This window comes from Quercus robur, chromosome 2 (genome assembly GCF_932294415.1).
Source record: "Quercus robur chromosome 2, dhQueRobu3.1, whole genome shotgun sequence".
NCBI lineage: Eukaryota > Viridiplantae > Streptophyta > Magnoliopsida > Fagales > Fagaceae > Quercus > Quercus robur.
The window spans coordinates 35271457-35298758 of record NC_065535.1 but is presented as its reverse complement, the minus strand read 5'-3'; the positions used below and the strand labels follow the sequence as shown (position 1 = coordinate 35298758).

The following is a 27302-nucleotide window of genomic DNA, read 5'->3' as shown; positions in this document are numbered from 1 at the left end:
ATTGAATATAAAAATTCATAATTAGATTATATAACTTATAATTTAATCTTATATATGACTGAGAAATAAGTATTGCTAGAAATACTACTATTTTTATTACATAACTTTATAAATTGACTTGTCATCAATTATAGAAGAAAAATATTGGAGTTATAAACTTTTTTTACAAACTATTAGTGGTTTTCTTTTTTTCTTTTTTCTTTTTTTTTGGATTAAAATGAAAACGGGTAAAAAAATTTCATCTCAACATTTTGTTTTTCAGTTCTAAAAAACAATTTCCTTTAAAAATATAACATGATACTAGAAAGGAAAAAGTAGAAACATCATTCTTCTATATAAATTGGCCATTCCATCGCCAACCACAAAAAAGCCATCCCAAACCGTGTCACCTCAACAGATACCCGCGGAAAAGACAAAGCAAAGCCATATTTACAACCATGACTGTGAAAACACATTTGAAACTTGTGATTTTGTATCTCCTTATCCTTGCTTGTTTTACCCATCGATGCAAGTCTCTTTGTAGGTTCTCATCATCAGAGAATCTTAGAGATGGTGAGATCAAAGGGATGTTTGTGTTTGGAAGCTCTCTGGTGGACAATGGGAACAACAACTTCTTGGATACAAAGGCTAAGGCTGACTATTTGCCTTATGGAATAGATTTTCCTAACGGTTCATCTGGGAGATTCACAAATGGGAAAAATGTGGTGGACCTTCTTGGTGAACAGCTTAAGCTTCCTTCCTTAATACCTCCATTTATGGACCCAGCAACCAAGGGAAGTAGAATTGTTGAGGGGGTCAACCATGCCTCTGGTTCTGCAGGTATATTAGATGATACCGGTTCAGTTGCGGTAAGCCAAAACCATTCTTCTTTTTACTTTTTTATCATTATCATCATTCTTATCATCATTGAATGTTCTCTACTTCTCTCTCTCTCCTTCCCTTTTTGTTTTTTTTATCCTCATCAAGCTTGAAGTCCGTTTCTCTTCCTCCATTATCAAGGTTCACGTGTTTTTGTCAGATCCATCTTTTATATAAATATATATATATATATATATAAATAAAGTGTAGTGTTTATTTCACGTACATACATAAACTCTTTTTTAAAAACTGAAATAATGAGTTAAAAGACAAGATTGCTTGTGTAATATATATATATATATATATACTTTTTTATCATTGAAATTTTTTTTTTTATCAACTAATAATAACGGATAACAATTTGTCATCTAGAATTTTATTGTAAAAATCTTATGTATTTTTTAAGCAATACAAGTATTACAAGTATTATATATCAATGTTTTCATTCATTTAAGGAAAAATAAATAAAAGAAAAGGGAAAGAAGCAAGGATTACATTGTTGATTTTTCCAAAAACAAAGAGCAGATAGACTAACGAAATGCAAATAATAAATAATTGAAGCTAACATACATGAAATTGCATTTCAGGGCAATGCGACCAGTATGAATCAACAAATCAAGAATTTTGAGGAGGTGACCCTGCCAGATTTAGAAGCTCAGCTGGGATGCAAAAGCAGTGAATCTCTCCCCAACTACATATTTGTCATTGGAATTGGTGGGAATGATTACGTTTTCAACTATTTCTTGAGGAAAACCTTCCTCATAGTTGGTCTTGAACGCTTCACTAGCTATCTCATATCCTCTCTATCTAAGCAACTCGAGGTATAGACTTTTTAAATCAAGTATATAGTAAGCTAGAGACTTCTATCTCAGCATAGGGTTAATTAAAGCTGTGACCTGGTTAAAAAATCTTCTTGTTTGTTAAATAAGAAAAGTATCAACAAACTCTATTTTCTTGTAACAAATTTGTAACTTGGAATGAATTAAGAGTACTGTTTCATCTTGGACATGTTACTTTATCAGTAAATTTTGTAATTGATGAACCATGAATTTTTTTCATTGATACAGAATTTGTACAATTTGGGAGCTCGGAAATTTGTTCTTACAACGATATATCCAATTGGGTCCAGTCCAATGGTTAATTTGAACCAGCCTAACTGCGGTCCCTGCTCACAAGCTTTGAACGTAGCGGCTGCTGTCTACAACATTCACTTGAAGTCTCTGGTGGAAGATATAAAGCCTCGAATGCCTGGTTCCAATTTTGTTGTTGTCAACACATATGACATTGTAAAGGATATCATTGACAATCCAGCCTCCAAAGGTAAACACTATTCCTTCTTCATGTTACATAATATAATTGGATTCACAAATTAGGCTATATTACAAAAGGTCGGGTCTTGATATAATGGCAAGTGCCTTTTCCAAAAAGCGACAAGTCATAAGTTTGAGTTTAAAAATTAGTCTCTCTAATAAAAATTGGGGGTTGGACTGCTTACCATGAACTCTCCTATGTTTATGACTTTTTAAGTTAGGCTATATTACAAGTTTTCTAAATATTATATAGGTTAAAATGCAAAATTGACCCTCTAAGTTTTTTCAGATTTTATTTTAGTCCTCTAACTTTGTTTTCGTTCATTTCAGTTTCTTCAAGTTTATTTAATTAAGGTTTTTCCATCAACTTTTGTTATATATTGTAATTAATTTTTCAAGTTTATAAATTTTTCTTCAATTTTTTAAATTTAAAAAAATTCAATTAATGATAGAAAAATACTTTCCAAATTTGTTTTTTAAAAAATTTTAACAAAAGTTGACTGAAAGGTCTTAATTGAATAAATCTAAAATTTAAAAGATTAAAATGAACCAAAAAAAAATAGAAATATCTACAGTCTAAAATAACTTGTATTATTTTTTCTAAAAAAAATAGAAATATATGGATAGTGTCTTAAAAGCCGTGGATCTCATAAATATCTACATTCTAAAATAAGTATAATTTGGACCCATTTCATGGTAAAATATGTCATAATATTAGAAATATATTTTAATATCTATTATCTATACTCTATATAAAAAAAAGACTAGAAGAAGTTTGGAGACCAGTAAAAAGAGGTTTGAAGCCCAGCAGATTCTTTGAAACTCTAAAAACATCTGCATTTCATTGAAATTACTTAATTGCTCCTAATTTCATTTGTGAGCTAAATAAAAATGATCCCTTTTTAGTCTTTTTGTTGTCATCTTAATAGCGCTACCTCAAGAGGACTTGAATTACTTTGTTGCTCGTAAAGGTATGCGTAAGCTTTAAAAAAATTAGAGCCCTTTTTGGTCTTTTCCTCTGCAAATCTGGACTTTTCTTTCCTTTATTATTAGAAAAATCCCAGCCACTTCTGATTTTATCTTCGTTCTATTGATAAACACAAACACAGCAAACGGTGAGAGGGATAGAGATAAGAAAAAGAAAGAAAAAATTACTAGCTGGGGCCAGGTATATTTACATTTGTCTGATGAAGAGTGAAAAAACGTGGGTTGTTTCATCATTTTGGCTCTACCTTCCTTGTCTTATCTCTTTGTTTGAGGTGTTTGACAGTCAACTACTTTTCTGATAGACACAAAGTGAAGCAACGCTGTAAGGGAGAGAAATAGTGAGAGATAAGAACAAAGAAAAAAAAAAAAAAAAAAAGGGACTCAGCCATTACCCATGAGTCAATTGCTTCCATTCCAAGAGAGAGAAAGAGAAGAAACAAGAAAACAAAGAAGGTTGGAGAGAAAGAAAGATGGAGATTTTGTTTTGGTTTAGATCATTCATTTTATCTTTTTTTATTTTTTATGAAAGTATATTTATCTTATTCAGATATAACTTTTTCACATGGGTTTATCTTGCATGTGGATTATTACTTTCTTTCTAACTGGTTTTTTTTGGTTTTTTTGAGAAAGTCTTGGTGGTTTGTTTTTTTAACAAAGATGGAGATTTTGTTTTGATTTAGCTTATTCATTTTATCCTTTTTTTTATTTGATGAAACTATATCTATTTCATTTAGATGTAGTTTCTTCAAATGGGTTTCTCTAGCATGTGAATTATTATTTTCTTTCTTGCGAGTTTTTTTTTTTTTTGAGAAAGTCTTGCTGGTTTGTTTTAATTTGTTATATGTAGGCATGTTTTTTTTTTTTGTAAAGTTATATGTAGTTACTGACTAGCACGTGCTTTTACACGTGCTTCAAAACTAGTTTATAATAAAATTAGTCACTATATAAAATAGAAAAATTGTGTTCAATTGTCTTGGTATACTCCCATGATTTTTAAGGATAAAAATCACGAAAATAAGAGGAGAAGAGAGAGAGGATACAATCAAACAAAGCAATAAAGAGAAGGTAGGCAAAATGAATATTAAAAAAAAAAACCTGTGTACATGTGTTGTAATTAACAAGAACGTCTCCATTGTGTACGGAAACATCTGTACATGTGTACTTATAAATTTATAATGTAACGTCTCCATTGCGTTACATTATAAGTATGACCTTGTTTGTCGCATGCATAGATCGCACTTTACATTTTATTCAAATGAATTTGGCTCTAATTTCATTTGGTTTGCAAGATCCTTGAAGCCATCACACTGCAAATTATCATAGAACTATTTCAAACCCATGTCATTTACCTCATCAATTGGAAGCATTTGTACTGAATTCCATTTCATTGATTACAGGCTTCAGCGACACAACCAATGCTTGTTGTGAAGTGAAGTCAGCAGAGCAAGGTTCTACCTCTCTCTCTCTCTCTCTCTCTCTTCTTTTTGGCTGATTGATTTATGAAGGTTCTATTTTTCTGCAAGTTTCATTGAATGAAAGTTCTTTAATGCATGAAGTGCATCAAATGATTGCAGGTGGAACTGGAGTTTCATGTGAAAGAGGTGGGCAAGTGTGTGCAGACAGGAATTCTCATGTGTACCTTGATGGCTTACATCCATCTGAAGCTGTGAATATTCAAATAGCAACTAAGGCCTATGCTTCTAATCTTGAAAGTGAGGTTTATCCCATAAATGTTAAACAACTTGCAGAACTTTAAGCTCCTTATCTTCATCTGTGTTGGCTAGTCTAGGTTCCAAGTTCCTGAATTGGAAACCTATAGTGGTTCACTACAATATATAGACTGTGCTTCGGTGACCTGTAATTTTAGGTTTTTCATCCTCTTCCCAGCTTGTTCTAGGTTGAGTTCTGGATCTTTATACTTGTATGGTTTCCAAACAAAGAGAGCTGCACCCAATGGCCAAAGATCAACTCTTAAGTAACAATTTCCACATTACATATGCCCTCAAACTCCAAACATTTTTTTTAAGAGACGAGATTTACCTAATTACCTTATTGTACATAGTAGTGATTGGCCTAAGACTGGTTGGTGGCTATAATCTGTAGGTTAGAGAGAGAGAGAGAGAGAGAGAGAGAGAGAGGTTTAACTCTTGAGAAGAAGATGAATAGAAGAGAAAGTCTTGAGAGTGGAATGGGATTTGGGTGGCAAAATTGTGTGATTTAGATTGGACCATAAAACGGTTCAGGTATATAATTTTCCATAGAGCACTAGCATTGGGCTAGGCAAAATTTTTCAAAACAAAGGGCGATTTCTCTCTTTCTTTTATTCTCATTTCTCCTCTTTCTTTTCTCCCCAGACTCTGACCTCTCTCTTTAGCATTTGCTAAGTTTTAGGCTCTAGTTTATTTAAAGTTGAATTAACCAAGTTGTTTAATTAATCCAATTATGTCAATTTCTACTTCATACGTAAATAATTTAGACATGTAAAATAACGCATCACCAATCACACAAAATTAATCTCAAAAGAGATAGTGATATGGCGACGATATGAAAAATTGATGGAGAACACTCCAAATGAAAAACCACTCAAAGGAAACCTTCCCCAACAAAACAATCCACTATAATTAAAAGAAGTTTTACAATCTCATGAATAACATTTTCTTAGAAAATACTGACCTGTAGACAACTTAGTAAAAACCTTTCATTACTTCAAAACCTCATAATTCTTCAATTATCTAGATGCTTCACAAATGACTCACCCACAGTACAACATGAACCTTGGATCGACTTCAAGAACCTCTTGAAGATTTTCTTTACAGCAGCAAGTTTGTGGTATGCACTATGACTTCACCTTCTTCACCAATTGATCTTTACATATACATAGAATCTTGGTTATAAAACCCTAGGCACACAAACATAGTTTTATCTGCTCTAAAAAACATCTTTTAGGTCAACTTATAAGATCCCTTTTATAGTCCAACGAACAGGCCTCATATATATTAGACTGAAACATATGACTTAATGAGCCTTTGAAGAATCTAGTTCACATAGTCTCGGCAGGTTGAGGTTGTTATTGAGGTGACATAAACTATGTTTTCTTTAGCTGATCTTGGGTCTTCTATTTGACATGGTTTGCCAACACTAATACATATGGACCTAAAATCACTTTCCCTAGCTCTTTCCTTCTTCACAATCCTCTCTCTTCGGCACTTTTCCTCTTTCTTTAACTCTCTTTTCTCTTCTTTCTTTTTTCTCGTTAAACTTGTGGTGCCCTCTACCACTACCACATTAGCTTAACAACGGTTGAACAAGATTGCAAGACTAGTGATTTTTCATCAAAAAATCATTTAGAAGACGAGATATTTGTTTATAATACTTCTTGAACTTATTGCAATGGAATTGCATTTGAGGTATGAAATGTGGTATATTCTATCCCCAACATATCTTCTTCAATTACCTTTTTCCCCTATAATTAAAATTTAATTGTGCTGATTTTTTTAATTGCATATTTGTACTCTTTAACACATCTTATAGAACCAAAAAGTCCTCATAAAATTTGTTCTTCAGCTCAAATAAAAAATAATTATAAATTTAAAAATCAAAAAAAAAAATCAAAACTTTCTCCTTCCATAAAATTTCCCTCAAAAATAAAATTGAAAAAGTAATAGAAACAACTATCTAAACTCTAAACGATTTTTTTTTTTTAATAATTAACAGCCATTTGATAGACATAAAAATCCCTAGCACAACTAAAAAAGGAAATCTAATGATATTGAACACTTATAAACTCTAACAAATTCGCTATTCAGGGCTGCTATATTCATTTTTGAGTCCCTAGAATTAGTCCATTGTGTCCTCCTCCCTTCTTCCCCTTCTTGCCTCCTAGTTCTTTGATTTTCTATAAAAATAAAAATAAACCAAGATTAACGAAGAATTAGTTAATTAACTTACTATTATTAAATAAGCTCACTAAAAAGACAATAGTCTTTCAAATATGGCAACTCTAAGTAAATTATGCGTAGGGAAAAGCTTTAGTAAGAGCAGAAGTGATGTCCATTTAAACCAACCAAATTCACACCAAAAAGATTGGATTGGTCTGGCTCTAAAATTCAAAAATCCTTTAAAACTTGAAACTCCACAAAAGATGGGTTCACAGAATTTTTTCACAAATTAAAAAAACTGAATTTACCCAAGTACCCAACATTTGTTATACTAAAATTATTGTATATTTAAAAATAAGCACATTGTACTTATAAATAAATAAATAAGCACATTGGTTATATTTTTCTTACTCAATAAACCTAATACTAAGTACACTTATTTCTAGCTTAAATGCTAAAAATGAAAATTAATTGTTGAAATGATAAACATGGAGGCTAAACAATTTTTTTGGTAATAAAATATGATATAGGTTATACTGGCCCAAAGCCCCCAAACTAACAAGCCAAATTGATCCAAACCAACAACCTACAAATTGGTATTCTTTTAAGGGAAATGTTAACAAATACCATGCAGTGCTTGTTAAGATCTATGAAGCACGGGTGTATTTCCGGGTGCAGGTGCGGGTGCGGGACTCGTCAATTTTTGAAAAAGTTGGGTGCGGATGCGTCAGGGTGCGGCGATTAAAAATTTTCTAAAAATATTTTTATTTATATTTTTAATATATTGCTAAGCATACTTTTTCACATTATATAAACATATACCAAATTTAAGAGCAATAGTAGATTATAACTAAAACATGATGTTCATAAATCAAATACAATCCAGAAGTTTGAAACTAAAACATTCCCTGATATTCAAAAATTAGAATACAACTCACAAGTTTGAAACTAAAACAAAATAAAAGATAATCAACAAGACAATCAAATACGACCATCATCATCTTTAAGATTAATAGCTTCACTTTGAACCTCACTTTCACTAGTAGTAACACTAGTGCTAACATTCCCAATAACCATAACCTCCAACCCTGGCTCATCAAGTGTAAGGGCAGCATTTTCAAGAATTCCAGCTCCTCCATGTATGTCCCTCTCATTCCAAAAATCTTCTACAATATCCCACATCTTTGTTGCTGTATTTATGTACTCCTCATTACGCCTTGACAAGAGTCGAAGATTAGAATGCATATATACCAAATCCTCAGCGCGTGCAAGAGCCATTTTGTTTCTTTTTAAAGAATGAATGAATTTGTATGTGCTCCAATTCCTCTCAGCACATGAGGATGAACAAGGTTGTCCAAGAAGTTTAAGGGCAAGAGTTTGAAGAGTTGGAAATGAGAAGCCATGGTATTGCCACCAAACCAAAGGTTGTAAGGCCCACCTATCTGTCAAGGCATCTGGTGAAGGAAACCTCCCTCCTAAAAATGTAGCAAACTCAACTTTCACCACCCCTAAGTCATTCTCATCTTCAAATAATCGATCCAAACACTTGCTCCTTTCATATAAATTTCATGATCCCGATGTAGAGAGATGCGTTTTGGATTCTCTGAAAACCATTCAATGGAGTAATACTTAGTTAAAGATTAAAAAACAAATATAGATTAAATGTGTGTTTTACTAGAAGGAGGAACTAAGGAAAATAGAAAATAAATGTACTTACTTAGGATTTAAGGAATGAGCCAAGCAATGTAGTGGTGTACAATTTTTAGTCCATCAATCAATGAGTATATCATACACCACACCCCAAAATGAGCTATACTCATCATCTTCCAAGCCTTCGTGCCAATATATTTCTGTCTTCACCTTCTCTATCATTGAATCTCACATCTCATACACAAGATAAAGACAAGGCTTATCTATGTCGGCTACTCGTAGCATATCATAAATAGGAGTTGTGAATTCAAGGATATAATCAACAGTATCCCACCAAAGATCACTTAGAATCATATCTTTCACCTTTTGAACTTTTCCAACATCATCCTCCCTATAAGAAGCCCATTGTTCATTAATAGCCATGGCTTGAAGGCATCTTTTTATCAACTTCAACCTTTTCAACATTACAACAATCGAAGCAAATCTAGTATTAGCAACTTGGAGCAGTTTTAATGGACAAAAGTCATTAAACATTGCCAACCTCATTGAATGGTTCATGATAAAAACATGTATGAAGGATGCATCATCAATAATACATGTAATCCAACTACATTCCTCATATGTAACTTAATTCTTTTCAGTATTTTTTGTTGCATAAATATTCTTCAAAGCTAGATTGAGAGTGTGGACAACACAGGGTGTCCAAAATATTTTAGGATACTCACCTTCAATAAGAGCTCCAGTAGACTTCATTACACTAGCATTATCAGTGATGACTTGGACAACTTTTTGATATCCAATCTCTTTTATAGCATCCTTCAACACCCCAGCAATATAATGTTTGTCTTTGAACTCACCTAACCCATCAATTGCCTTTATAAACACTGGACCCCATCTGATACAGCCATAATATTAATAAGAGGCCTCCTTTGTGGATCTGACCATCCATCAGAAACTATACTTACACCATTTTCAAGCCAAAAGTCCTTAATTGGTTTCAATAGTCGTTCAACATGAGCTCTTTCTTTTTGCAAAAGTGTTGTTCTCAAGGCATTGTATCCAGGAGGAACATAACCCTGAATGCTATGAGTAGCAGCATATGCATAGGAACTACGATAATATGGGTTCCTTGCAAAGTTAAACGGAAGACCACCGATGTAAAACATCCTAGCAATTCTACTATCCAATTCATGTCTAGCATTATTCTGGAATGCTCTCTCCAAAGGATAATTCACAGTCACCTTACCATCAACCAGATTTGTACTATCACTCCCTTCCTATCTCCGAAATGAGGGAACGGGTATAGGCCCACAACTTGGGGGAAGTGGGGGTAAGGGAATTTGACTTCTCCGTTCTCTCTCTAACTTATTATTCTCAACTTGATCATGCATTCGCTGCATTTCCAGCCCATGGCTTGATGTCACCTTAGGGTATGCCATAATACCTTTATTAGAAATTTTTAATAAATGAGCCTTAACCCTAGAATAGGATCCCAAAAAAACTACACCACAATAGTTGCACTTAAAGTATGTGTTTCCACCTGATTTAACAGTAGAACCAAGTGGTTTTTCTACTTTATTCACATACTGCCAAAGAGGAGCTTCATCATTTGGCACTTCTTCATTAGATGAATGTGAAATTTCTATGCTAGTAACTTCATTCATTGCAAATTCAATAGATTCAATTTAACCTACAAATAATAACTATTAACTAAATAATAAATCAAACCCAAGTCACAATATTACATCTTATATAAAAAATTTTAAAAATCAGATCACAAATTTACAATGAGTAATAGTCAAAGGCTCATAGCACGTGAGAGTATAATGAGCTTGAGATTGAAAAACTGAGATTGAAAGCTATTGAGGGGAAAATTTATGATGTTCCCAAATAGAATATGAGGTTGTCAAGCCGAAACTCAACGATGGGCTCTTGAAATAAAGCCTAAAAGGCTATCGGAGTGGTGTAAGTCCGCCCAAGTAAGAAACAGAGGCTGCACCCTAACAAGAAGACAACAATAAAGCCCAATAAACACGTTAGTATTGTTAGTTTGTTATATTATTAGTCTTTTTACGGTGTCATAGTTCAAATCAGTCCTCTAGCGGTACGGTATTATCTCCAACGGTAGAGGTGAAATTATACTTAGAGTCCAGCAATCAATGATTAAATAAATTTAGGAAAGTGTTCACTCCTGGGGGTCCTTGTGTGTCTTGGTCAAGGGAATTTATAGTATTTTCAACCATCATTACATCAATATGAGGGAAAATTTCAATTGTTACAAATACATTATATCCTTCATCATCATAATAATAATAATAATAAACAATGATTAAAGTCTCCATAATTACAAATAAAAGAGGAAAAATAGGATGGAATGAAGGGAGAGAAAGATTCCCAGCATAGTGCAGTAAGTATTAAACTAAGATTTTGGTGAGTGTATAATTATAAGGCATGAATGAGACAATATGGGCTGTTTTGAGTGAGTGGGATGAGGTTAACTTCGAGGTTAAGGCTTTTTGTGAGTAGTGGTCTATTTGTGAATAGTTGAGAGACATTTATGGGCTGTGATTGTGTGAAAGGGGTGAAAAGAATATCTAGGATTAGATGAGTGTATGCTAAAGATGATGAGTAGTGAGCTTAAGGAAAGCTGAACCACCAGCAAAAATGGCAAATAAATCAGAGGTTTCAGAAGGAGTCTTTCTCTGGTCAGTTATGGGACGTTTATGGAGTAGGAAGGTGTAAGCAAGGTAGTGAATGTTGATGTTATGGTGACTATAGGCTAAGAAAGGTTGTGAGTGAGCTCAAGAGAGCTTGGGGAAGCTTAAAGAAAGCTTAATAGGGGTTGAATTTCTGCAGAATGTAGTCAATGACCGAAGTTCTTAGAGAGGCTTTTTTTTCCCCAATGGGTTGAGGTGTGTATGTTTTTATAATGGAGCTCTAGAGAAACATTGATTGACAAGAATCCAAAAATGCATGACTCATCAGGGGTGACAAAATCAAGGTTTAACTTTCCTGAGATTTTTGATCAGAAGTAGGAAAATCCACTTTGAGGGGTTGTCTTGCTTCTTTGGGTAATGATGGAATTTTAGAGCTTTTTGCATTAAGTTCCAAGATTTTCGGGGCTGAGCTTAATTATTGTGTATCAAGAATGAATCCTAATACTGCAAACTGAGATTTGGTCCCCCAAGAAGTAAGATTCAACACCCCCAAGCCAGGTGTCAAGCTTTAGTCTACTTCAGAGGGTTTCCGCTGGAGATCCCTTTATGCCCTCTAAACCACATGTTCCCAAATTTTCCCCTTTAGGATTCATGGGCTTGGTACATGAATCATGTCTTGATCGTTTTTAACATTTATAGCATCAATTTGTTGAAATTTGGATATTTGAGTTTTAGCTCCCTTTCTGCTAGAGGTGCAGTCTTGAGGAAGATGATGGAGTCCCTTCATCCTTTTGACTTCAGCTGATATGACAGCCATTGGGCACTGTTCACATCAGGCAGAGGGTGGCAGAAAATTGATGGGACAGCCCCTTAGTCCATTCTCAAAGGCTTGGTTCCCTTGTATGAGTCTCTAGTTGCTTTTTGGTTAGTTGCTTGTGTTTTTTGCTTGGGCTTGCTCACATGGGCTGGGTTGTGTGCACATGTTGCCATGGGGTTTCATTCCTCATGGACTTTTATTAGTAAATATTTTTGGGTTTTTTCATAAATACTTGCAATGGGCCTTTGAGCAATTAGTTGTAATGTTTGAAACAATAGGACAAGTTTCAAAATACTTTTGTAAATACTATTTACTTTGATGAATTCCATGTTGCAATAACGTTCATGATTTCTAATAATCGTATCATAACTTAAATGATGAGCTTGTGGGTTTGAATGTTTATCATGAGTGTCGAAGGCGTATATTATGGATGTCGCGATGCAAATGATGTCCATGTATTTCATGGATTTATAACAATAAATATATGTCATGGGTCTAACAATCATAACTTTCCATGGACTTTTACAAGATGATTGCCATGGGTTTATATAATTCATAAATTTCATGAGCTTGGAATATTGTAATAATATGTTTAAGAATTTAAAGTATTGTTTATTATCGGACTTTTAAGTGAAATAATTATGATATAGTATTTTGCCGAGTATTTAATAACCTTGGGCTTTTGATAGAATAGTGCTAAGTAGTTAGCTTGGGCTTTTAATAGTGTCAACGCAAGTTGGGCTTTTGATATTGCCAATGAGTAATTGGGCTTTGATATTGCCAATGAGAATCGGGCTTTAAATAGTGCCAACGTAAGTTGGGTTTTTGATATTGCCAATGAGAATTAGGCTTTGATGTTGCCAATGAAAATTAGGCTTTAAATAGTGCCAACGTAAGTTGGGCTTTTGATGTTGCCAATGAGAATTGGGTTTTGATGTTGCTAATGAAAATTGGGTTTTAAATAGTGCCAACGTAAGTTGGGCTTTTGATATTGCCAATGAAAATTGGGCTTTGATATTGCCAATGAAAATTGGGCTTTGAATAAATAAATTAGCATGGGTTTAAATCATGGGCTTTGATCATGGATTTGAATTCCATTAATAAAATTGTTTTGCCATGGACTTGAATTATGGGTTTCTCAAATATTACCAAGCATAAGTATTCTTGGGCTTTAAATAGAATATGATAATAAAATTGGATAAAATATAAGTTTTGGGGCTTTTTATGATAGTTTATATCATAATCCAATTTAGATAATGAGATATGAAACATTTGTGATTAACATAATAATAGAGCAAAAAATATTTGGGAAAACCCAATAACTTATTACTGTTATTTGAAAATAAATAGACGGTACCCAAATAAAATTAGGTGTAAAAAAAAAAGTACCCTAATAAAAGCTTTATTTAGTTTGATACCTAAGTTGAGAGTGGGTCGGTGAGGTAAGGTGAGCTTGAGAGTCTGAAGTCTTAAGGTGAGCTTAAGTGCGTCTGTGACTGAGTGCGTCTGTGAGAGACGGGAGACGGAGAGCAGAGAGCCAAGAGGGGAGACGGAGAACAGAGAGTGAGAGAGAGCTGAAGATTGAAGTGAAGAATGGTGCGTAAGTGCGTTTTGAGAACTGAGATAGTTTAGGGTTTGTTATTAAGTTCAAACGGGGCATTTTGCACCTCTTTTTTTTCTTTTTCTTTTTTTTTTTGAATTTCGGCCTGAATCGGTAGTTTCGGCAATTTCACCCAATACGAACCGATATGGCTCAAGTCGGTGCGAGTCGGGGAAAAAAAAAAGTGGACGCAACACCGATGCGCAGGTAGCGGCATCGCCGCGTCAAACACAGGTGTAGCAGCCGTTTTGCTACGTCCATGCATCCCAAGTTAAGATTTTCCTATATGGGTCCCACTTAATAAAAAGAATAAAAATTTATTAAAAGGGTTGTCAAAAAGGATAGAAAACTGTTAAAAAATTGTCAAATAGGACAAAAAGCTGCAAAAAGTTGCAAAAAAGTTGTTAAGGTGCTCATTAACACAACCCTTCTTTTAAAAGAGAGTTTACACATCCTTTTGTGTCCTCTCTTTCCTGTTCTAATAAAATTATTTACTGAAAAAAAAAAAAAAAAAAAAATCATTAGTAGGCCAAGAAGCCAATTCCACTAACTAAACCCAGCAGGAAAATCAAGATTTGGGAATTGAAAGGGAGAATCAAGATTCAAGAACATAATCCTATGGAAAACAACCCCCTCCCCACCCCACCCCCACAACCAAAAAAAAAAAAAAAAAACCCAAATTGTCAATTTTCTCAAAAAAAAAAAAAAAACCCCAAATGGTCAAAAAGACCATTAGAGTTATTAGAAATTTATTAGCAATGGTCACGACAATCATATAACACAGGCCAGATATAAACAAACGAAATGGGAAAATAGGCATAATTTCCCAACTATCTAGTTAATAGGTCCGATTTTGAAAGAAATTGGGTTAGTAACATCTCGACTTTATGACAGTCGATTTTGGGGTGTGTAAATCGACTCTCACAGAGTCGGTTTTGATGGTCGGTGACATCTGATGTGGCATTATTGCCAGGTGGCAGCCATCTGAAAATCGACTATCAGAGACTCGATTTCCATGTTGGTGTCACGTGCCATTGACGTGGACTGACGTGGACCCACGTGGAAGCCACCTGGAAACCGAGTCTATGAAGGTCGATTTCTAATAGGATATTTTTGAATTTAACGCTCTCTCTTCAGTCACCCACCCACTCACTCTCCCTCATACGCCTCTCTGTCTCAGCACACCCACTCACTCTCCCTCATACGCCTCTCTGTCTCAGCACACTCTCTTCAGTCACCCACCCACTCACTCTCGCTCATACGCCTCTCTGTCTCAGCACACTCTCTTCAGTCACCCACCCACTCACTCTCCCTCATACGCCTCTCTGTCTCAGCACACTCTCACTCACCCTCTCCTTCTCTCACTCTCTCAACGTCACCGTCGTCGATGACGGCCCCAACCCAGTCACCCTCTCTTTCAGTCACCCACCCACTCACTTTCCCTCATCAGTCAAACGCGACACTCTCACTCACCCTCTCCTTCTCTCACTCTCTCAGCGTCACCGTCGCCGACGCCAGCCCCAACCCACTCACCCTCTCAGCCTCACCGACCCAGTCTCAGTCACCCTCTCACTCTCTCGCTCACCTACGCGGTATCTGAAAGAAATAGAAGAAAAAAAGGTGAGTCCCTTTATGTATTTTGCAATGTAATCAGTTCGTTTTGTTTGTTTGTTTGTTTGTTTGTTTTTTTTTTTTTTTTTTGTATAAGGAGCATTCTTCTTCATTCCCAGATTGTTGCTTCAATTCCTTCCCATTTTTCAAGTATGCCATTTCTCACTTACTTTTTTAGATTCGAATTTTATGTTCGAATTAAGACAAATTTCGAAGACCCATTTTAGATAACATCAGTATTTTTTTTTTTTTTTTGTTTGAGTATATTATTGTGATGAAGGAGGACAAAAAAATGGCATGACATGTGGTGTAGCTTTGAAGGGGATGAATTTGGGTATTTGATTGCAGATAACACAGATGCTTCAGATTCATCTTTGGTAGGTTTTAGAAAGACCATAAGAAATGTAGAATGTACTGCTGTGCAGATAAACACTTAGAAATGAAATAAGACAAATTAATAAGCAAAGCACTTAAAAATCCAAATTTCTCTTTGACAGACCAATATATAAGATGCTGGTGTGTTCGTGTGTGTGCGGGTGTGAGAGAGAGAGAGAGATGCATTTGGCTTAGAAATTGAACTGCAACATGATGAAAAATCAATAATTGTGTCTATGCTATGTTATAGATAGTACCTCAAGAACCCCATCATGGGCAACTAATCTCCCTACTGCTGATGTAGCACCTCCCTATAGAAAACTTGAGTGCTGAAAAACACCTTTCTTCTTCTGACCCACATACAAAGGCCTTGATGTGCTGAGCACAAAAATCCACTTAGAACCCTCAACTGTGTTAATAAGCATCCCTGTTTGCCTGTATAAAAGCTTTCCACTCTCTACAATTACTTCATATGCTTCCCTCTCTTTCTGTAATACCAAACGACAGAGAATGTAAAGTTATAACAATGAAATATATGCACTTATCCACATTCATAAGAAGCCACTTAGTTATCTATCTAGGCACTTATCTAGGTTGCAAAGATGCTTATGGGAGTGTGTGCATGTAAATTCAACACAACAAATTTGATGAAGAAACAAGATTGGAGGGGGTCCATTTCACAGTTAAGATATTATTTTTTGGATCTAATGTATAAAGAGCCATGCTACTTAAAATTTTAAATGATGTTGCAGTGGATACACTTAAATTTGTAATATTTAATCTAAACCATGAAATGAACACATTTAAAATGGAGAGGGGGTGTATTATTGGAATGCAGTAACAGATGGTATGATTAGTAATACTTACTGGTCCAAGATACGCGATGCATTGACGTTGTAGAACAGTCCTTAGGCACCTTTCAAGATTTAGGTCTTTACCATCACCAACATCCAACCTTCAGTTTCAGAGGAGGAGAAAAATAAAGTTAGAAATGAGTGATAAAGAAGGATAAGGCTAAATCAAAAGCAATTATACCAAGAAAGAAAAAGTTAATTTTCATGAGTACCAGTAGAAGAAAGGTTGGGTGCTCTTGCTATCAGACCAGACATCATAGTAGAAGTGTAAATTGTGTCCATAACGATGGCATGGATCAATCTGAAAAAAAACAAAGATTAACAAAGCCCATTAGTCCAGCGATTCTACTTCCTTACCTATTAATTGGGGACTAACAACATGGAACCTATTAATATCCAAAAATATAAATCCATAGAAGATATGTACTTAGCTAGACCACTATTCAAAAGCCCAAAACTTGAGCTCAATTTGAAATTTCATCCAAAAAAAAAAGTCACCAATTCCTATATAGGAAGCATACATTGGCCAAGTTTGACTCTCTTTTTTAAGTCTTATTATGAGAAGTGACTAGGAATACATGTCCCCTAAATTCCTAATATCTAATACAGCAGTCGTTTTTGAAACCATCACTTGACCAAAATTAGATTGTTTTGAGGAAAATATTACTTTCTCCATTTTTTGATGGAAACGTTAAAAAAAGCAGAAAGAACAAAACTGCATCAGATTTAGAAAGAAGCATGTCTGGTATAAGCATATGAACTTACAGCTTCAAACCAGTGTTGTAGTGCTGTTGATGATTCTAGGGAATAACAAGCTTTAGCATTTTGAATATTGAATTCTTTTAGATAACTAAACCAAATTATTTTGCATATTGAATTCTTTTTTAAAATTATTTCTCGTATTTTGCATATTGTAATAAATAAAAAATCTAATGCCATATAATTGTCAATAATCAGTTATTCAAATTATTGAACTCTCTCTCTCTCTCTCTCTCATATGCACTCTACAAACCATGCAATACATACACAACAACAAGTTGCTTAATTAAAGCTTTGGGACAGAGATTGTTCCTTTGTGCTCTATTTTTGACCTATTAGATGGATGCAGCTTGAAAGTAATAATTATTTGTATTTTGTGGTTTTGTTAGAGGTTTGTTCAAATAACCTATATAAAAGAAAAACTTAGATGTAACATCAAATGCATACCTTGTTTCATTATGTATTATTATTGACAATATTTTTTAGGTTGTTTTTGTTTTTGTTTTCAATAATGTCTAGTATGTGCTAATTGCTTATCATTTTTGTGTAGTATGGCTGCTGCAAATGCTGGACAGATTAACCATGCGCAGCCTGGCCCCATTGACACGTCAGTGTTGACGTTGCAACCCAACCATCGATCAGAAGCCATTTGGAATGGGCAGGTAAAACACACCACTAAAGATTTCACTTTTTTTTGTGTGTGGTGAACTTAATTACCAAATACCCTTAATTCACAAGGATTGCTGAAATTACAAATCTTCCTCCTAATTACAAAATTAACTATAACTAATAGAGTTAAAACCCAAATCAAAAACTGTTTTATCTCTAAAACACAAATAAGTAGACCTTTAAAACCATACATATTATACTTTAATTGGACTTCAAATGTGGGCCCCACAAAAGAAACCTTGACTAGACAAATTTGTGAAATGGTAGCAAGTTAATCTTCCATGGCTGCATTATTAGGAGTACTAGTCTTTCTAGGAAAGGGATTGGCAGTAACCTGTATAAAGGCTTTTGTATAGTCAATAAAATAGATGGAGAGATTGAATTGAATGAATTTTTTTTTTTTTTGATAAATAATGAAGTATTGAACCAAAATATAGTCACCCAAGTATACAGGATGTATACAATTGGGGACCAAAAACAGTCAAGCATCTAAAAATTACAATCATCTATCAAATCACAAACTGAAAATAAAGAGTGACTTTTTACAGCTGACATCCAATCCAATAAAGTTCGAAAGAAAAAAAATTCTGATCCGGTAAAATCCTCTCTAAATCCTCAAAACTCCAATTATTCCTCTCTTGCCAAATACACCACATCAAATGATGAGGGTCAGCCTTCCAAATATCACCCTTATGATGACGCCCAAACTTCCAAATATCCATTACAATTATGCCTAAACTTTCCTTGCCAACAAGCTAATAGATCAACTATAGTCCTCGACGTCACCCAATGGATATCAAACATCACAAAAACCATAGATCATAACTCAGTAGCAATAGGACAATGAAGTAACGGATGGTCTACTGAATTCCCCATTGCCTTTGCACCTAAAACACCAGCTCCAAATCCAAACATTCCTTTTTCATGAATTATCCACCGTTAGAATTTTCCCCAAAGTTGCAGTCCAAACAAAGAAAGCAACTCTAGATGGGACCTTTGGAAAAATTCATAACAGTTGCCACATAAGCCTTCTTATCACGACTGATTCTGAATAACTCTAGAAAACACATCTTTAAGGGGCTCTCCCTACACCACAGGTCATGCCAAAACTTCACTCCAAACCCATCCCTAAAATCAAACTAAATGTATTGTAAAAAATTAGGCCAACCACATCTTATAGTCTTCCACAGACTCACTCCATGAGGACCTGTAACAAAATTAGAGCACCATCCACCTCCCTCACAGCCATACTTAACCCCTATCACCCTCATCCACAACGCCTCTTTCTCAATTCCAAATCTTCACAACCATTTTCCCAACAAAGCTTCATTAAAACATCGCAAACTCCTAATAGCCAAACCCCCATATTGTAGAGGAGCACCACTTGACCAAATGAAATTTGGACTCATCCCCCAAACCACTTTCTTCTCCGCCACAATCGCACATGTCTAGGTTGTGACAAATTTCTGTGTAAAGCACTGTGCCAACAACCGACCGGTCTATATGAACTCAGAAAATAGCTTATAGAGGCATTATCAAATCGAAGAGAAAATTTAAAGTGACTAAAGTCTCAGTCAAAAGATTAAAGTGAACCTGAACATAGTGGATTCATAGGAATATGCTTTTATTTCATTTAATCTTCAGTACTGTTTAGGTACTCATCAACTACACAACTCATTGCCACGGCATGGAGATTACTATCTTCAAGTGCCATACAATTACTAGTGCTTTCTATTTAATAGAACTTGCTCCTTCTCCAATCAGATGCCAGATAGTATTGAACATCTCTAACTTCATAGTTTAATAGAATTGCATCCCACTGAGCTGTAGCTCAGTTATGTCCACTTGCTACAACTTGAGACAAAACCATCATGCTTGCTACCTCAGGGAATGTTGAATTTCAGCTTTGGACCGCATTAGAAAAACATGAAATGACATCAGGTAAAAATAACACAAAATAAGACATAATTCTCTAAAGTATTACATTTGAAAGGCCTGAACAATATTATTTGGTGCTTTCAGTTTAAACTGGTTATATAATATGAGTCATATGCATCTTGCATATTATCAATTGATTTGCCACATGGTGTTTTAAAATCCAGATTGTTAAAAGAACTGAAAAAGAGAGAATCAAGATTAATGTCCCATTGAAGTTCTAACATCATAAATAATAATAAAAATACTAATTAAAGAACACACCAGTCTTTCATTGAAAAAATGAAGGGAAAATGTTTTAAAAAGAAGTGTTGCAAGTCCCGTATTGAAAGAATGAAAGAAGACGTTATGATTCTCCTTGTTATAAGGGTAGGATTGCTTAGCCAAAAAAAAGGTAGGGTTTAAACAAGAAGAGTTACAAATCCTATGTTGGAAAAATAGAGGAAGATGTTATGTTTCTTCCTCTTTAAATAGCACACTCATTCAAGTATCTTAAGTATTGAGCACATGGACTAACTTTTACTTGGCTTAGTATTCTTAAGTTTGATGAATACCTTAGTCCATCTATTTTTAGTATAATAATAACAATAATGTATGTGAATATTTGATCTCTTTTCCTCAGTTGCTGGTTCAGTTGCTAGTTGCTGAGAAAGGCCCAAAAACAAGAGAAGGATATCTTTTTTCTTAAAAATTGGAGAAACTTTCAGTGTAAAAATGAACAAAATGATTCCCTCTCCCTGTGTACACATATAATTTGCTTTATGGGTTGAATGGACTTCATAACAGGTGAAATTTTTTATTTGGAGAATTTTGCAAATTTCTTTTTTCGTGTCTATATTTATCATTGAAAAAAAGAAGAAATGGCCCGTCATTCCATATTTCAGCTGCCTTAGTTCACAAAAACTTCAAAAGCAAATTTGCAAGCCCTTTTCAGGAGTAAAACTTCAAACGCAAGTGTGAAAGTTCAGAATGAGAAAAAAAATAAAAAATAAAATAAACAAACCTTATCTCAGCTGTAAGAAACAATTGAGTATGGAAGAACTTTATATGGGTTCAGTATCCCATTGGGGTCCATCAACTTTCTATTCAGGGAAAAGAAATCTCCCTTGGGCCGCCTCACAACAAACCATAGAAGACAGAACATCAAACACCCAAATGCCTCTCAAACACCATTGCAATCTATCTGGACCCTCACTACATGGAAGCACCACAATAATGACCAAGTACACCTCTAAAATCATTTTGGAACTCTAAGACAACTAAGAAAAGATATATACAGTCTGATCTAATTTTAGCAAATGAAAATTCATAGGGAAATTCCACATTACATTATTTTAAGGCTAAAAGCAAGCAATGATTTTATTGAGTTTAAGCAGGGTAAGTATTCAGCTCAAGAAAAAAGATAGAAGTACTCGTATACTTATAAGTTATAATGTCAGGAAAGACAAGAATGACCTATTGGTAATAGTAAAATGGCAGTAATAGGCTTATTCTGGACTTTCTTTATATGACTACCACCATAGAAGCTTTAGAATAACTAGCTTCTCCATGTTAACATCTTAATTTTCAAAGACTTTTAAACTATATTATATTGAATTAAACACTTTTCATTTGCATCATTTAAAATTTCCAGCTATATACTTCCCTTCATTGTTTGGGATTCTCAACTATATACTATACTTCATTGTTCAGGACATGTGCTTCGTCCATTTTAGTTTCCCATTTTGTAGCCTGTAGGAACCCATCAGCAATGAATGCAGACCCAGTAGGAGCCATTTCTTTTACAAATTACAAATAAAAAAAAATTCCTACATTTGGTTCTCACCCTTTCTCTCACATTATAGACCTGTCTCAGATTTAATCAGCTCGTGTGCATTAATCATGTGCCCATGTACTAAAGGATCAACTTGATGCTGCTCCCAATCAACAAGACTGGTTGCAGCTGATGGTAATGGAGGAGGATGTTAGCAAATAGCATTCTTTCCCTATGCATACCAATATAACCAATGCCCTAAAACTTTCAATCTCAAAAGCATTCTTTCCTTATTTATATCTTTTTCTTTAAACCTTATGGTTTGCTACCACAGTACCACTATATACTGCCTATTTATTTTCTAGATTGACTTTGTAAAGTATATGATATACTTTACTTCATTTTTCATACTTTATCTATGAACCAAGTTTTTCTGTCTTTCATGTCAATACCAAAAGTTGTTCTATAATTTACGCTTGTAGGTTTGCCAACTTTTTGCAGCTGGAGAAATTAAAATGAAATAACTGTTAACATTGAAAATTTATTGAACATGTAATTGAAGATCTGAAGTAAAAAAGAAAAAGAACTGCAAAATCTGTTGGTTCATTTTATTATAAGTGTCAATCATCAAGACTTATTGTTGTCAATTAATATTTACGCCAATGTTTTGTACCAAGGTCAGTATTTTTTTTTTTTTCCTTCATAGGGTTTTTTTTTTTTTTTTTTTTGAGACACAAACTAATTCCTAAACACACACGCACACACTTTAATTACACTCTCTCACCAAGCTCAAACACATTACTTAACCCAAAGTATTACTACAAAATAGAGATTTGGAAACTATATGTCGGACAACCATGCAGAATGTGAGTTAAAGAAGTTCAAAAATCTATAAAAGAGAACATTCACTGCTTTCATGATCCAATTGCTTTAGGGAATTGGAGTTCAAACAGGACCTGCCATACAAAATCAGAATTTGATAGCATTATCTTTGCTTCAACAGTGCCATTGTGAACATGCTTGGCAATAAATTGAAGTGGTTTTCTTAGCAAGTTAGCAAGATAAGTTTGGTAGATAAAGAAATGTCGTGATTTGGAGCTAGATAGTCGAAAATAGGTTATTTGTATTTTAATTAGGGGGATCCTTCTAATATCTATCTCTTTTTTTTTTTTTTCTTTTTTGGGTTTATAAATCATATTTTTAGGAAGGCTAGTGTTTTTGCCCATAAAATGGAGCCAAATGAGAGATTTAACACTATCTCTTCCTCACTAAATTTTCGTTTTAAATCACAAGATAGAGAAGGGATTAATTCCCTCACCCTGTGATTTGTTTCTAAGTCTTTTCTTTCTATGAATATTACATGTTTATTTAGAAAAAACGAATGTTAACATTGATGCCAATAAGAGATTTTATGACCTAAATATTTTTAAAGTGTAATTTTCTTAGTTAGCATCAAGTCATTAACTAGCTTTTAGAAATTAATAATAAGTTGTATGTTTATAAGTTGTATGTTAATCCATTGCCCCGTTAATCCATGGTGGGTGTTATAAATACTATAATCAACTTCTATTGCACTTAACTTGCTGTCATATGTTAATCCATGGTTATGTTTTGTGCAGGATCCAGGGTCCCTTAAATGTCGTGCCCGTAGTGAAGAGTTCTCGAATCGAGAGCCAATGGTGGATGATCGAGTGATTGACATCATTAAGGCACTTGGTTTGGAGGGACTTCTCAGGACTCCGGGTAGAGAGATTGATCATGGCCTGATAACGGCCTTAGTGGAGCGATGGCGGCCCGAGACTCACACATTCCACATGCCGCATGGTGAGGTCACCATCACATTGCAGGATGTGGAGGTTCTTCTTGGACTTCCTGTTGATGGTGACGCTATAACAAGGAGCACACAAAAAATATGGGAGACTGTGTGCGATGAGTACCTTGGCTTTCGACCTGCCAATGAAGACCATCTGGAACGTAGTGGCCAGAGGATTCTCATCAAACGGCTTTTGGAGCAAGTTGCCGATCCACTGCCGCCTAATGCTGAAGACGATGAAGTGCATAGGTACGCACGATGCTACATCCTAGCGCTATTGGGGGACACAATCTTCATGGACAAATCCGGTGATAGGGTGCATCTAATGTGGGTGCAGCAGTTGGAAGACCTTCGCAACCCACGAAGGTATAGTTGGGGAAGTGCTTGCCTTGCATGGCTGTACCGACAGTTATGCAAGGCAAGTGATAAGAAAGCTAGTCAGATTGGTGGGTGTTTATTGTTGGTCCAGTATTGGGTGTGGGCCAGATTCCCCTATTTGTGCTCGGCAGTTGAGCGTGGCCCACCAGTGGGTGCTTATGGTCCTCCAGTGCGTGGTCCACTGTCCCTTAAGTAAGTCTGTACCTTAGTAACTTCATTTACAATATGTGATCATTACCTAAGCTTACAATCATGTAACTTAAAATATAAATTTTTATTTTTATTTAAAAGGGTTGTACGAATCATTTATGTCAACATTTAAAAATGTTAAACAGAGTTTCAATATATATGATTACGTTAATATACTCTAATTTTTTGTCATTGTCATGTGGCTTGTATGTGCTTTGTTTGGCTTAAGGACTTTTTTTATTCTAGTGATATTATTAATTGAGTAAATTTCTATAAGATTCTATTAGTAGTTATATCTGATTACTTTATAGTTTTAATCATAATATTATCTTACTTGGGAAGTTGTAGATATTGATCCCCTGTTCTTGATTGTAGGTGGGTGTGGGTCCCAAACAAGAAAAATAGGCCCGCCCAGGTCTTTAGGGACAGGTATCGGGAGCAAATAGCTTTAATGTTGCCAAACCAGGTATGAAAATGCTTTGTTCAACATGTTCAAGAAGAAGATATATATTTGCTGAACTTTGAAATAGAAAGATAATTGCCTAATGTGTTGCATATTTGTTTTTGGGCTGTTGTAGGTGGTGTGGCAGCCGTATGAAGATGAATACGAGAACCTTCCGCCGTGGTGCGTTGCAGGAAGGGCAGTGTGGACGGCAATGGTGCCGCTTGTATGTTTCCATCTAGTAGAGAAACATACACCGGATCATGTCGTTCGGCAATTTGGGATGATCCAAGAAATTCCCCGCCATGTTAACACGGACCCAGTGCTTCATGCCATTGATTTGAGGGGGAAGATCGGTGTTGATTGGATGCGGAGACATGCTATGCATCTCACGGAGTGGGGTCATCGCCTTCAACAGCGTTGTGAAGCAGTGCTTGGTGATATGCCTCTACAGCACGAGTACTTCGATTGGTTCACAAGGATAACTCGAAGGTTTATCGATATCCCCGGTGCTAGATTCATTCTAATGGTAAGTTCTCCACGTGTTCTACATTTTACCGTACTTGTTACTTAGTTTACCACTGTTTAGAGAACTCTTCTTATGTGGTCCAATGTTTGCTTAGCATCAAACCTCCCTTTTAAATTGTTGTCTGCTTAAGATTGCTTATAGACAATCTTGTTGATTTACCTTATAGAGAACTTTGTTCATATACAAATCTAATTTGGGATGCTCTAAGGTCATATCTCGTATTTCAGCCTTTAGAGTTATGGTATACATTCTTCTTTCCATTTTTATTATTTTTAATTTTTTTCCTCATTTGAATTTTTAATTTGCATTTTTGAGAACACGATATCCGCTAACTACATCTTTAATACAAAAGCTAATTTCAATTTAGTCCAATGTAACACTTGGTGTCCCTATAATTTCCAATTATTAGTTGCCATATCAATTTGGAACCAACCTTTATTATACTATTGATTGGCTTTCTTCATTTTGATATTGCATTATTAATATACTTGGTTTTTCCATGTGCAGATTGAAGGATATGTCCGTATGATGCGCCATCACCCAGTGGGCACGGAGGCCCACAATGACATTATTAATGTGCTGGAGGCAGTGCATGAGATTGGCCGTGTACGACCTCGGGAACCTGAGGCCCCGAACGAGGAGGCAACTACTCCTGCGGCAGCGCCTACTCAGAGGCCAAGCACTACTGAGAGCCCAAGCACGAGCACAGCTCCTGCCGGACGTTGCTCTCGTCTGCCTGTTGCTACCCCGCAAGTTGTCCCTACCCTCGATCCCTCTCCATCCACCGCACATCCATCCCTTCACCCACCCCACATCCATCCGTTAGCCCCACCATCCCTTCACCCACCTCACATCCATCCCCTACCCCCACCATCCCTTTAGCCACTCCACATGAGTCCCCTAGTCCCACCATCCCTCCACCCACCCCACATGAGTCCCCTAGTCCCACCATCCCTCCACCCACCCTACATGCCTGTCCTGGGTCTGACATTCGTCCACCCACCCCACGGTCATTTCCTGAGCTATCACCTATTCCATCATTTGACCTGGGTCTTGATCAAACCCCTCCTGACTTGCAACCCCTCCCACCTTCCCACAGTACGTCCACTAGCCCTTCTTCAGCCGTTGACCCACCCCATGTTCAGCCTGAGCAGCCTGTTGGGTTAGCTGCAGCGGCAGAAGGTCGGCCAAAACGCATATCTAAGGCACCTCCTTGTGGGACAGGGGGGCACAAACATGGACACAACGCTGGGCCCGAGGCATCTGACGAAGGACATGTAAGACCTCCTCCTTATTATACGAGAAAGCGTAAGGTTCAAAAAAGGTAACTCAAATGATACCTTATTCCTTTAACTGGACATTTCAAGCTGGTGTTGAAAAGTTCATGAAATTATTTTTGTGGCCAAAATGGTTTTAATGTACATTATTTGAACTAGGTGAAAGGTACAGTTGGGACATTAGCTGGAGGTAGATATTCATGTGTTTGTGAATAATACAATTCTTGTTGCTGTTATCTTCGAGGTACATATTCATGTGTTTGTGGTTATCTATGGTTCTCTTGTTATTAATGAAAAGAAGTTTAATTCCCGCTTCTGTGTGCATGCATTAACAAGAACTAACTATCTTGCTTTATGTTCTGTTTCAGTAGTAGCTACAAACTTGTTGCATCAATGATTCTTTGTTGACAATATTCTTCTTGTTTCCTCAGCTCTTATATTTATTTATAGTTTCTCCATTTCGTAAGGCAAGTGACTATGTTTTGAGGTTTTTTGGTTATTGGCAGTGTATAGAGATTTTCAACTTGTGATGCTAATGGTTAGTGAACTTTGTGCAGGTATTGAAGAAGTTGCTCAAGGATGATGCCATATCCAAAGCAAGGATTTATACTGAGGTTGGTTACTTCATACAATTAAATTTGTAAATGGTTCGTGGGTGTGTTGTTTTCCATGGCATGACTTATTTCTAATAGGTTTCTAATCTTTTTTTACTGAAAAGTATTTTCGTCAAAATGGGCTTAAAGCTTCAGGTCGTGGGTTCACGTCATAACCCACGACCTGAGGCATAAATCAATAATTGGGTTCTCAAAGTTACTCACAAGTTCATCTTTTGGAAGTTCATATGGAGGCATGTTTTCAAGTTCTGCTTCAGCAGCAGCAAGATAAAGTTAGCTTTAATTATTCTATGTTTCCGAGATTCTTCTTGCTTCCTCAGGTCTTCCATTTCTTTATATTTTTTCCT

The 27302-nt window shown here is 35.5% G+C and overlaps 3 protein-coding genes and 1 long non-coding RNA gene across 4 annotated transcripts; 2 read left to right on the top strand and 2 right to left on the bottom strand.

Moving 5' to 3' along the window:
* The first annotated feature begins 342 nt into the window (after positions 1-342).
* LOC126713508 (GDSL esterase/lipase At1g29670-like) lies at positions 343-5199 on the top strand. Its single transcript, XM_050413265.1, has 5 exons — positions 343-848; positions 1446-1679; positions 1926-2178; positions 4553-4603; positions 4730-5199. The coding sequence occupies exons 1-5, from the start codon at positions 438-440 to the stop codon at positions 4909-4911; spliced, it is 1131 nt and encodes a 376-aa protein (XP_050269222.1). The 5' UTR covers positions 343-437; the 3' UTR covers positions 4912-5199.
* A 10828-nt stretch (positions 5200-16027) lies between these two features.
* Positions 16028-17273, bottom strand: LOC126698246 (IQ domain-containing protein IQM5-like). The gene is made up of 4 exons (XM_050395352.1): positions 17265-17273; positions 16810-16898; positions 16611-16698; positions 16028-16231 (listed from the first exon to the last, which is right to left on the bottom strand). Exons 1-4 carry the CDS (start codon positions 17271-17273, stop codon positions 16055-16057), a joined length of 363 nt encoding a protein of 120 aa, XP_050251309.1. The 3' UTR covers positions 16028-16054.
* A 2359-nt stretch (positions 17274-19632) lies between these two features.
* On the bottom strand, positions 19633-21375 carry LOC126713502 (uncharacterized). Its single transcript, XR_007651361.1, has 2 exons — positions 20964-21375; positions 19633-19929 (listed from the first exon to the last, which is right to left on the bottom strand). It is a non-coding gene; the product is annotated as an uncharacterized LOC126713502 (long non-coding RNA).
* A 1195-nt stretch (positions 21376-22570) lies between these two features.
* LOC126698238 (serine/threonine-protein phosphatase 7 long form homolog) lies at positions 22571-24100 on the top strand. The gene is made up of 2 exons (XM_050395341.1): positions 22571-22579; positions 23333-24100. The coding sequence occupies exons 1-2, from the start codon at positions 22571-22573 to the stop codon at positions 24098-24100; spliced, it is 777 nt and encodes a 258-aa protein (XP_050251298.1).
* Positions 24101-27302: the final 3202 nt, after the last annotated feature.